The sequence below is a fragment of the Saccopteryx leptura genome, chromosome X (assembly GCF_036850995.1).
Source record: "Saccopteryx leptura isolate mSacLep1 chromosome X, mSacLep1_pri_phased_curated, whole genome shotgun sequence".
Classification (NCBI taxonomy): Eukaryota; Metazoa; Chordata; class Mammalia; order Chiroptera; family Emballonuridae; genus Saccopteryx; species Saccopteryx leptura.
In genome coordinates, this window is record NC_089516.1 from 131,828,567 (window position 1) to 131,841,984 (window position 13,418).

General features: G+C 37.7%; 1 protein-coding gene across 5 annotated transcripts in view; it reads left to right on the forward strand.

Moving 5' to 3' along the window:
• The window catches only part of LOC136385525 (integrator complex subunit 6-like), a 67,446-nt gene that overhangs the window by 19,779 nt on the left and 34,249 nt on the right, over positions 1-13,418 (forward strand). For all 5 annotated transcript variants that reach the window (XR_010747837.1, XM_066356532.1, XM_066356535.1 and 2 more), the window contains exon 3: positions 12,531-12,680. Coding sequence is in view for 4 of the 5 variants with exons in the window: in XM_066356532.1 (XP_066212629.1) it covers positions 12,531-12,680 (150 nt within the window). In the remaining variant the exon portion in view is untranslated. The remainder of the gene's footprint in view (positions 1-12,530; positions 12,681-13,418) is intronic.

The window sequence follows — 13,418 nt, forward strand, 5'->3', positions numbered from 1 at the left end:
AAAGCCTACTCCCTCTCCCATATTTCCATCTTTTAGTCACCCAGGATTTAAGCTAGGCATTATTTAGCGTTGATCCTGTCTTTCCATCTTCTAAGGCCCATCTATATTCCCTTTGAAATATCTCTTACATATGTTTGTTCATTTCAATTTCTGCTCTCAGTTGAGGCTGAGTCCTTACATTTTATGCTTTGACCACTATAACAATCTTCTAAGTGCTCTCCCAAGTACCTCCCAAATTCCTACTCTCTACGGACACCAACTGTTAACTTACTAAAAATGTTGGTTTTATCATAGCAATCCCCTTTCACAAGCCTTCAAAAACTCCTCATGGCTATGGCTGCCATTCTGAGCTCCCTGGGATATGCTCCATATGTCTACATAAACTTATTTACCATCGTCTTCCCACAGGAGCCCTGTACTTCAGCCAGACCTGTCTCTCTGACCCCCTGAGTTTGTCTCCTCATTCCTCATACCAGTCCTTAGAACTCAGTTAACAAAAAAGCAAGAGGAGATACAGACCCAGGCGACCTGGAGGCATGGGGGAGGAGAAAAAGCAAACTGAAAACATTCTATTAAGGGTGTGACTTAAGAAGCAGGTGTTATTTTTAATTTTGAGGAGTTGGAAGGAAGAGGGAGGGAGCTGGTTATGACCTTTAGTGGTTGATTAGCCTGAACTATACCAAGACATTGTGATTTAGACTGGCCTAAAGTTGCCTGGAGGAAAGGCTTGTTTAGAAATCCTTCTCTCTGCATTGCCTCTGCAGAAGGAAACTCACATAACTAGACAGTAGAAATACTAGGATTCTAAAGAAATATCCAGGCTTGAATACAGCCATGGTATTGGAAAGTTAGGAGTCCATCTTGTTTTATTTCTTTTCATTTGTTTGCTTGTTTTATTTCTTATAAGAAAATGCTAAAGATATGCAGAACAAAGCTCTATGTTTTGTTTAATTTTTATTGATTTTAATTTATTGTGTTTACATAGATTCAAGTGTCCCATCAAATATATCTCCCTCCCCTTGAAACCCCCTTTGCCCCCTCCCCCCAACAAAGCTGTCCATTTTTCTTAAAAGTTAACATATGTGAACAGACATTGTAAACTCCATTTCATGGTGATGCTTCTGGGCTATATGTTAGAAGTCTGTCTAGGTCTATGTACTTTTATAGAACTCAGATTTTTTAAAAAGTGGTCATAGTACAACTTGTCTGGTGGATCATATCCTCCACTGTCTTATTGATCAATGTCACACCATTAAATTTAATAATCTAAATACAATTTTTAAAAAATAAAATAAAACATCCACTGTCTGTAAATCTAGCAAGTTTTTTCACTTTAGCAGCTCTGTAGGGCTGGAAGGCAGGAGACCAGGGGTCTTAGCTACTGGTCAGATAGATATATGACCCCAGGCAACTCACTTACCTTTTCTTAGATGTAAGTTTCCTTACCAGTAAAGCAGTGGTGGGATTCAAATAATTTAGCAACCAGTTCTCTGCCCTAATGACCATTTTAAGTATAAAAAAAGATATACTGGGCCCTGGCCGGTTGGCTCAGTGGTAGAGCGTCGGCCTAGCGTGCGGAGGACCCGGGTTCGATTCCCGGCCAGGGCACACAGGAGAAGCGCCCATTTGCTTCTCCACCCCTCTGCCGCGCCTTCCTCTCTGTCTCTCTCTTCACCTCCTGCAGCCAAGGCTCCATTGGAGCAAAGATGGCCCGGGCGCTGGGGATGGCTCTGTGGCCTCTGCCTCAGGCGCTAGAGTGGCTCTGGTCGCAACATGGCGATGCCCAGGATGGGCAGAGCATCGCCCCCTGGTGGGCAGAGTATCGCCCCCTGGTGGGCGTGCCGGGTGGATCCTGGTCGGGCGCATGCGGGAGTCTATCTGACTGTCTCTCCCTGTTTCCAGCTTCAGAAAAATGCAAAAAAAAAAAAAAAAAAAGTACAAAAAAAAAGATATACTGAAAAGCAGTTTATTATTTCATACATTTAATACTTAAATAAGAACAATAAATGAGGTGTGCAAAACTATATTATGTTATAAGAAAGTTTTAAATTTTTAATAAAAATATTAATTAACATGAGAAAAAAACAATAAAACTGTTATTTAAGATATGTCCATATTACTTCTTGATTGGTGTCCTCAGTTGCAATTTTCTTCGCTTTTATCCAAGCATCAGCGGCTGTGTAATTTATCCTTAACCATCTTTTCACTGTAGGAGTAGCATCCTATTCATTTACCTATGGGTGGAATGAACATTACTATGGGCACGTAGAATACACTGTTGTGCAGATGAATGTTAAAAAAAGAGTGAGGAATATAAATTTGTGATTTCCACATTGGGTGGCTACCCAGGCGCCCACCTTAGAGAGAACCCTGATTACAAGTGCCATTTTAACAACTGGTTCGCCAAACTCAACAAAATATTATGTATCGGTTCTACGGAACCCGTGCAAACCATCTGAATATCACCACTGGGGTAAAGTGAAGAAATTAGACTAGATTATTAGCACTGTTTCTTCTGAAAAAATACAAGAGAGAATTTTATAATGAAAATCAGGAAGTGGAATAATTGAGGCATGGAATTCAGGGTGGTTTCAAAATTGTTTTAAATTTTAGAAAATAGTTTCTATACTTGCTTAATGTGTTATATCTCACACTGGTTAAATTAGTAAATGCCACTCCATCTTATGGTGGTGTTTGTTTTTGCTGCTAACAGCTTAACATTCAGGATAGAGCCCTAGTAATGGTTACCTCTGAAGGGTGGAACAGAGAGTTTGGTGAAGAGATAGACTAACCTTGTATTTCTGTTGAGCTTTTAAACAATGTGTATGTCTTAATCTTATGATGTACAAAACAGCTATTAAAAATTTTGAGATATTTTTAAAAATTAGGAGGAAACAGATGCTATATACCGTATTTTTCGCTCTATAAGATGCACCTGACCATAAGACGGACCTAGGATTTTAAGGAGGAAAATAAGAAAAAAAATATTCTGAACCAAATGGTGCATTAAAATATTTAATAAAATATACCACAATAATATTTCAACAATGTAAACTCAACAGCAGTATTAACAGCCATTAGCACTGTTAGTAACAAATGAGAAGAGACTTTAATGTTCAAATACTGTTTGTTCTAGTTATCTGGGAACCCACAGCAGCTAAAATAAATGAACATTCACTCTATAAGATGCACAGGCATTTTCCCGTCTACTTTTGGGGAAAAACAGTGCGTCTTATGGAACAAAAAATACGGTAATCTTTAGAAGGTAATGAATAGCCTTTCTGCTGTCTCCTCTGTTTAGCTCTTTCTGCAATGTTTGGGTGGCTTTGTCTCATTCTTATCCTCGAGTATTTTTCCAAGACCACCTTTTAAAGGTTTTGTTTGTGTATTTGTTCATAAAAACATCTTATATCAGAGCCCAAAATCTAAATAACTGAACACGTGACCTGCATTATACCACTTTTATTCTGGTAACAGGTATTGGTCAATAGTTATCATTGCAATGGTCTGAGGGTGAGAGAAGAAACTTGATATTTTTATCTGAGTTTGGCAAATTCTTTGTAACTCTAAGGTATTTTTCCTTCATAGCATTGCAATAGATTCCAGAACAAAGGAGACAATTTTATAAAATTCAGTTTTTGTTGTTGGGCAGGTAGTTCATTAGAGTGTCGTCCCAATGCACCACGTTTGCAGGTTCGATCCTTGGGCCAGGGAATATACGAGAATCAACCAATGAATGCATAAATAGGTGGAACAACAAATCTCTTTCTGTCTCTCTGTCCCCCCCCCTCTCAAATTAATAAATAAAATTTAAAATTCAGTTTCTATATGTTAGCATCTTTTGGTGAAGATCAGATTTCTTAGAAAGAATTGAAAACTCAACTCATCAGTGCATTTTGAAGATATTTAAAACTAATCCTTATAGTTATTTATCCATTAAAAAATTATACTGAGTATTTTAAAGAGACAGGTAACACAAAATGGTGAACTTTGTATCAGTAGAATCAAATTGTGAATTATTTATTTGCCCTGTTTACTTTGTAAAATTTATTTTTCAATTATAGTTGACATGCAATATTATATTAGTTTCAGGTTGTCCAGTTTATTTTAAACTATGTGGTTGTGAAAGTCTTTAACCGTCTGCTGAAAAAAACAATTCAGCAGGCCACAGAATGTCAAATGCATTTTTGCAGTATATTAGAGGGTCAGTTTCTTAAGAACTTTTTAAAAAGGAGAAGACTTGAGTAAGCTGGAATTATTTTACGTGGTCGTGGCTGGTAGTATTTCCTGAAGTGGGTTCCTGAAAATTGGTGGCCTGAACCAAAGAATGATAGCAATCAGAGTTGTCAGGGAGAGAAATGATCAAACCAAATAAAATGGACTGATAATTTTAGCAAATTCAGGACACTATTAAGTGCCCCTGGGATAGTAACTTTGAAAATAAATGAATCCGAGAGAACTGGATATTTTTAGAACAAGTAATTTTATTTTTACAAAAAAAGCTATACGAGTATGCATAAAACAAAGAATAATAGAATACTTCCTTTGAACCTAAAATTGTATCAGTACCTGAGTCAAGTGAGATAAACCACCAAAAAGGAAAAAAAATGGACCAAATTACTAGAGTATTAAGGGGGAACTTACATCAGGTAGGGTGAGAAATTATAATTCAAGGAGAGAGTTTTAAAAGGAGATAAAAGAAGCAAGACAATTCCATTCTTTTAATGATCCAGCATTTTCCTAATGTGCACTTCACAGTTTTCAAAACCTCCATTATAGGTATGCTTAGCTATAAATAATTTAAAAAGACATTTGCACATTTTAAGGTGATTCAGCTCTCACAGTGTTTTGTTTACTTCAGTAGGCAAGTAAACCTTGTCTTATATCTGTCAGAAACCTTGTCTCATATCTAAAATGGACCTTGAGGTCCATTTTAATTATGAGAAGGAAATTTTTGAAAAGTTTTAACTCACACAAATATAGCGCACACAACACAATCAACAGTTCAAATGCTATAGAGATGTTTAGCTGAAACTTAAATACTCTTATTGATCAGTGTCACCCCATTGCATCTAATTTCAAAATTAAAATATGCAAAAACAAATATTCCAAAGAGACCTAAGGGGAAAGACCAAAGGGAAAGTCATCTGTCTCCTCAGGCGATAGAGTTGATTATTAGAAAAGCAGGACTTCTTATTTTTTATCTCATTCTGTTTTCTGGTTGGTTTACCAACAAAAGTACAGTTTTTGATGACAAAGATGATAGAATGTTAAACTGGAGAAGAAAGTAAGTTGGTTGGAAAATGCTGTTGAAATTAATCCAGAAAAAAGAAAATAGTTGATCTTTCCACAAGAGAAATGATGGCCCTATTAAATTTAGATTCTTTGGCTTTAACTTGCAACATCTGGGAAAACACTCAAATCTGTTAATCATCTAGTTTGCAACCACCTAGAAGAGCCCAAGGTTCAAGATGACCCTCTATCTGGGGTGACAAAGGGCAAGTATTCTCAGGCTGATTTCCTTTCCTTTAATAATAGGGAAACAACATGTATTGTCTCTCGGGGTTCCAGCAAGGTTTCTATTCATTGTGAAGGGTTTGCTAACAATTTAGGAAGACTTGGAGTCAACTGATTTACTGTCCAAATAGGATTTGGGGTGTGTGTGCCCCAAACAGGTCAGTGCCGTGGCTCAGCATCAAGTCAGAGGGACATAGTAAGTAATAATTTGCAGTGAGAAGTTCTCTACTGCTGTGGGACAGAGCCTGGCTTGTGACCATCTATAATATAGAAGGATGATTCTTGCTTTTTGAAAAGATTCACAGCCATTTTCTTTCAACAGCTATCACCTTAGAGACTTTTAATTATTCAGTTATTTTTTGATTTACAAATATCCAATTTACATATTTTAAGGGGCACTTCTCTTTTTTTTTAATAATTTTATTTTTTTAATGGGGCGACATCAATAAATCAGGATACATATATTCAAAGATAACATGTCCAGGTTATCTTGTCGTTCAATTGTGTTGCATACCCATCACCCAAAGTCAGATTGTCCTCTGTCACCTTCTATCTAGTTTTCTTTGTGCCCCTCCCCCCTTTCCTCTCCCTCACCCCCCTCCCCCCGTAACCACCACACTCATCAATGTCTCTTAGTCTCACTTTTATGTCAAGGGGCACTTCTCTTGTGGAAAGTTGGATGCAACTGCCCGAAATATGTTTTTTCAGTTACCTAGGATGGGGAAATTAATAGCATGTTCATTAAATGTGCATGTTATATGACATCTGATCATGTCAGTTGTGTTTTGGAAAAAGATTAGAAGTGACACATAAAGATATAGCAGTGGTTTTTAGAAAGGGCTCTAACACCACTCCCAAGATTCCCTTCAAGGGCAGTTGATCTGTTTTATCTCTTTTACTTATTTGTACTTCCTGGTAAGATGTTGATGGAGGAAAGGGTTCTTCTATTTTAAAAAAGAAAAATAAATACAAATCAATGAATTAGAGAAATGGTCCAGCTAAAATGGGATGAAGTTTAGGAAGGACAAATATTAGGATGTTTGGTTTGGAGGACCAACCTAATAGCATCCCTACCTTTCACTCCTCCATTAAAACCAATGGAGAAATAAAACACGGGAGCCAGCCAGATTTCTAAATAACAGCTTCATTCCTGTTAAAAAGTAGACTGGAAGATATAGCTTAGATGTATGTTCACAGAAAGCTTCCAAATACTTCACATATTGACAAACCTTGCCTATAGTTCTGTTGGAGGGGCAGAGCCTACCCCTTGAGCACTGTATGGTAGAGAACATACCAGAAAATTGGAAAAAGCTTCAGCAACAGCCTTGTAGGGAACATACCAGTTTCCTGTTGCCAAACCTGCCCCCAACATAAGAAGATGGAAATATGTGTGCAGATGGTCAGAAACAGCCCCAAATAAGGATTCAATAACTTGCTACTTAGTTACAGCCAGGAATAGACTAGGGTCTTCCAAGCCCTAATACACTGCTCCCACATCCAATTGGTCTGCATTTAGACATCAGAAAAAGTAAGCTTAAAATAAACAAATTTGCCTGACCGTGCGGTGGCGCAGTGGATAGAGCATTGGACTGGGATGTGGAAGACCCAGGTTCGAGACCCCAAGGTCTCCAGCTTGAGTGAGGGCTCATCTGGTTTGAGCAAAAGCTCACCAGCTTGAGCCCAAGGTCGCTGGCTCGAGCAAGGGGTTACTCGGTCTGCTGAAGGCCCACGGTCAAGGCATGTATGAGAAAGCAATCAATGAACAATTAAGGTGTTGCAATGCGCAATGAAAAACTAATGATTGATGCTTCTCATCTCTCTGTTCCTGTCTGTCTGTCCCTGTCTATCCCTCTCTCTGACTCTCTCTCTGTCTCTGTAAAATATATATATATATATATATATATATATATATATATATATATATATAAATTTGAAAATTTCATTAAACTTACAAACTTTTTTTTGTGACAGAAACAGAGAGAGAGAGACAGAAAGAGGAACAGATAGGACAGGCAGGCAGGAAGGGAGAAATGAGAAGCATCAATTCTTTGTTGCATCTCAGTTGTTAATTGATTGCTTTCTCATATGTGTCTTGACCTGGGGGCTACAGCAGAGCAAGTGACCCATTGCTCAAGCCAGTGACCTTGGGCTTCAAGCCAGCAAACTTTGGGCTCAAGCCAGTGACCTTGGGCTTCAAGCCAGTGACCTTTGGGCTCAAGCCAGTGACCATGAGGTTACATCTATGATCCAGTGCTCAAGCCAGCAACCCTGTGCTCAAGCCGGATGAGCCTGTGCTCTAGCCAGTGACCTCGGGGTTTTGATCCTGGGTCCTCTGCATCCCAGCCCAACGCTCTAGCCACTACACCATTGCAGCACTGCCTGATCAGGAAAACTTGCAAATTTTTAAGCTAATATAACAAGATATGTCTATGAGGTGAGTGTGAGGAGTACATAGAAGAATCTCTAGTATAATGGTTTAAATTAGTGGCCTCTCAGATTACCTGGGTTCAAATCTTGGCTGTGTCATGTACTAGTTTTCAGACCTGGACAAGTTGCTTTTCCTCTCTGAGCCTCAGTGTGCTCATCTATGAAGTGAAAATATACTGCTCACAAAAATTAGGGGATATTTTTTATGAAGCAAAAATATCCCCTAATTTTTTTGAGCAGTGTAGTAATAGCACCTACTTGTGGGGTGGTTATAAAGCTCAGATGAGAAAGATAAATATAAAATGCCATGCTTAGCATAAATGAATTCTTGATACATAGGTACTGATAAATGTTACCTATGGTTATTAGTTATCATCACCAGTATCATCATCATCCTTTTACTTCTGTGAGACTTCTAAAATTTGACCTGTGAAGACAGTAAACTCTTCCTTTAGGATTTCACCCATCCTAGGTTCCTCTTTTGTCTTAACCCTCCATTCTTTAGGTCTCTCAGGCTAGAAGTCCTGTAATAATCTTTTACTCTCTGCCTTTAAGCTCATATAGTCTGTCACCAAGTTCTATCTTGTTTATTTAAAATGTTTCTCAACGAACCCCGTCCTCTTCATTTCCATTCTAATTCGGGCCCTGATTCCCTCTGTCCTGGATTACTATTCAAGCTTGCTAGCATTCTCCTGACTATAGCTCCTTCTTTTCCAGTCTGTCTACATGTCACTGCCAGACTGATCTTCCTGAGACACTGCTTTGATCCTGTTGTCCCAGCCTTGGAATCTGTAAAGAGTCTATTGTCTGCCAAAGCAAGGCCAAGGTCTCCTGACTGACCTTCAGGTCCCACTAGAACATCTCTGTCCAATAGATGTATGAGGCCGGTCATACACAAAATTGAAAATATTCTAGTGGCTACATTAAGAAGTAAAAAGAAACATGTGAAATTTATAGTAAAATATTTTATTTCACTGAAAATATTCAAAACGTCGTGATTTCAATGTGTAATCAATATAAAAATAAATTTTCATTATTTTTTTCTTTGTTACAAGTCCTCAAAATTCCATGTGTGTTTTACATTTACATGACATCTCAAATCAGAATCTTCATTTTTTAAGTGCTCAGTAGCCATATGTGACTAAGAGCTACTGTATTAATGCAACTGTGAAATGTGATTTGCTACCACTGTCACCTTCATAAACAAGACATACCTAAATCTTATTTCTCCTTGATTTGTTAAAACAAAATAGGAATAATAATACCATGCCTATCTCACTGGGTTGTCCTAAACAAATGTGAAGGGTGGAAGTGCTTTCTCAGCTGTGAATCTTCATGAGAATGTGGGCAAGTTATCATCAAGAGTAAAGATTTTACTGATCTGAGAGTAGGATGTCTTTGGAGTAATCTGAAAGAAAAGACTGTATTAAGAAATAAATGGGCTGTCATGAATTCATTTGTGAAAAAGATCAACTCCAATCAATGAAAGAGGATTATAACCCTATACTCTCTCCCACTAGCTGTCATAATCTTTTTGAAAGAAGTTTGTCACATTAACAAAATTCTCTAAATATTTAAAGTAATCTGTAAGCCTTTTTTCCCCCTTCAGTATTCTGAGGAATGGATTTAGGGGCATTTGGTTCTTCTCTTAAAGTAGCTAGACTGCTACCAAAAAATGATTTTGCTTTGGGCAATATATGTAGCCCATATACTTTGTAGTACTGAGGTAGGAGAAGCAGTCAAATGAAGCTACTTCAGTGCAAAGAATTGGAATTGACTTAAAAACAGAACACCAGTGATTCAGGTGGAGAAATGATTTGTAAAATGTTTTCAACCCATATTATCAGGGAAATATTAAAGAGTAATTATTCTGACAGGTTGATTAGTAAGAGTACACAATCAGAGAACACATTATTTTAAATATTGATGAGTTATAGAGTGCTTGCTTAAGTGGTATGCAAATCTTATCCCAGCCCTTTACCAAATCAGGTAGTCCACTAATTATTCTTTAGTTATGTCTTGAAATGTCTTGTGGCTCTCAGGAGTTCAACACTTGCTATAGATATAACTCTTAAGTTTACAGTGTGGGAAGTAAGATTGCTAAATGAAGTAACTGGGGAAAAAAAAGTCAACTTCATGAAGTGGTTTCTGGAATAAGGACCTACCATTTGCAGGTTTGCCCAAGCCAGAAACCTCAAATTGTTTTCCTTACACATCCCTCTAATTAGATACTAAATCCTTATGACTCCATCTCTTAAGTACTTCTTATATCTGCAACCTCGTCTCCATCCCTACTGCCCTCCTTCAGGCTTTCATGCTTTTCTAATAAGCTATTGCAACAATGTTCAAACCAGTTTCCCTGCCTCAAGCTTCAACCTCCCCTCCACCCCACAACTTATTCTCCATCTCCCAGCAGAATGAATTTGTTAAAATGAGATCTGATTATGCCACTCTCCTAATTAAAAACTTCAAGTTATTCCCAGGGCCAACAGATAAAATCCAAACTACTGAACACAATGTACAAAGCACATTACAATCAGAGCCTGACTTACCAGCCTTGCTTTCTGCCATGTACTCAGAAAAAAAGATAATCAAATCACTTGCTGTATCCCAGGAAGCCCTATCCTTTTATGAACTCTTGTTTTCCCTTGGCTTCCCCCTCCAGTCCTCACTTCACTGTGGGAGTCCCATGATCTTCATGGCCATTAGACTTCCTCAAATGCCCCATCTTCTGTGAGAAGCATTTCTTAACTGTGATCTTTCATTCTCTATAACTACATCCTTATTCCTTTGTGGCAGGAACTCCTCAAAGCTAATTCCTCTCTGTATCCCCAGCATGTAACATTCTGCCCAACATATCACAATTGATCTATAAAATCTGCTGAATAAATGGAAGAATTCATTCTATCCTTCCTAACTCTACATCCTTCTCTTCTACCCCAGAGGGAAGCTAATTTTTTAATTCAGTGTGATTTACAAATCACCTGCTGATATTTCTAAGTATTTGATGAAGACAATTAAAATCATAATCTTTCCTCTTAGCTCAAGTTTGAATTGTCTAGTCTAATAAGAAGTTCCTTGGGCCACAAGGAATTATTGTCATGCTCTACCTTCCCCTGGTACTAAAAGTCATATATACAATCTGGCTAAGAAAACACATGGGAAGATCCTTTGAGGTATAGAACATGTTACAAATATTTTTTAAAAACTAAGCACATATTTAATTACACAGCACCGCAGACTACTGGACTGGAATGGATCTTAATTAGGACTACCTTTACTTTTTATGGTTATGCAGGTTGCATACTGTTCAAATTTAGGGGGCACCAATCCCATTCATCATTACCATGTGAGTGACTCTCCTCCAGGGTTGCATCATGCACAGCCTTACACAGTGTCCCTGCTGCTTATCTAATCCTCTTCATTTTCAGAGCATGAAATTAGGTTCTAAGAACCAACAGGTTTGCTCAAGGTCACACAGATAATTCATGGGAAGGTGCATTCAGTAATCTGCCCCCTTCCTGCCTCTCAGTCATTCGGATCCAAATTGCTTCAGGAAATTGAAACTAGAAAAGATAGTATCAGCTATAGTTGTACAGATATGGGTAGTATGCCTGCAGCTAAACATAAAATTTAAATCATTTACTTGATCTCTGTATTATTGGCTCTTGCTTTCCACCTCCAGCTGTACTGGCCTGAGCAACATGACTTCAGCATCCAGAATATCACTGCTGCTCTCAGGGCCACCAAGCTGCCAAAATGTGCTGTCTGCTCTCACCCTTGTTGGCCTGCTCCTCTGTGACCTACTTTTAGCTGCCTTCTTCTTTTGACTTCTCTTCTCGGCATTTTGTGTTGCTTTGTTTTTATAGCCGTCACTGATCAGTCAACATGATTCTTTCTTCTATTCTACAGACCATTTACTCACAGCATGTCAGCTGTTGACCTTAGGTCATTGGTTCTTTTCTGCTGTTTATAGCTGCTGGGGGTGCTGAAGGGATGCTGGTTATTTGCCAAAACTTTTTTTTTGTTTCATTTCTTTCTCCCCTTATTCTAGACTTGGGGCTTTCTGAATGCTAGAAGATGTCAGAAAGGTTGTCCTAAATAGTTGTGTCTCTATTCCTATAACCCCCACCCCTATTCTCTTGCTTGGGAGGAAAACTCTTGGTTTGAAAAGTTCATGTAGATCAGACACTGAATAGCTAATTGTTTTGTTTTTTTCAAAGAAAATGCATTTAAAAAATTATTCCTTCTTCTACCTCTTACTCCATGCTCATGATTAGTGTCAAATGAAAGTAAATACTAGGGTGTTTTGATAGGTTTGTTTGAGCCTGAATAGAAAACTGGACTTCTGGAGCCAAAGCCCTACAGCCATAATGGACTGCGTTGTTTGCATCTTTGCTTTTGATCATTCATTAATGCTGGAAGATTTTTCTGAAACGGATTACTTGATCAGTACAGATATAGAATAGAATTAGATTAAGGAACTAATAATTTGTTAGGGGTTCGATACTTGCTGTTTAGTGGTTGTTTGCATTTTATATATTATTCACTGTGTAATTGGGAATTTGTAAATGTTTGGTTTTCAGGCCGGTTGGAAGGAAAATCATGCAACATTCATGAGTGAACTCAAAAATCTTCAGGCTTCTGGATTGACTACTCTTGGTCAGGCTCTAAGATCCTCATTTGATTTGTTAAATCTCAATAGACTAATATCTGGAATAGACAATTATGGACAGGTAAAAAAAAATTTTGAGTGAGTACAGCTAATTTATTTTGGTGCCTTGGGGTAAGAATTTAAGATTGGGCATGGTTCCCAAGTTTTCTGCTACTTTTCATAACTTCCAAAAAGAAGTCTATATATCATATATATGTATATGTATAGATTCTCTCTTTTGGGGGTCCTGTTTGTGGCTTGATCATAAAATAATTAAATTTGCCCACCTATCAGATCATTAGATATCTGAGAATGGGATGAATAAATTGCTGAGAAATACTGGGACAAGATAATTAAAGAGAAACTTTTAGTTTTCTTAATTCCCTCATCCCTCCCAATTCAATAAAACTCTAGAATGAGTATAAGGAAGAATAGCATTTGCTGCTTCTAGCATTGTCCTTCCCTACTTTAAAATCTCTGCTCACAATAGCCAGACTCATTCTCCAGGTTGCAGAGCCTAAGTCAATAATGTCCCCATATCTGTGCCAGGATTTTAAGTCAGGCGAATGATGTGGATGATGCTACCCATATATATAAAATATAATTTCTGTAATATCTTTATTTTATGATTACTTGAAAAGCAAAGGAAAAGGAATATTTGGATGTTATAATTTGTCAGTTCCTGAATTATAAGAATTCCTCAGTTTATTCTGAACGTTATCTCTTCAGAGATTGTTCATTTTGATTCCCACGCAATTAGTCCCTAATCATTTTCTTCATATTTATCCAGGCAAATTTTATCACATTCTTGAGAGATCAC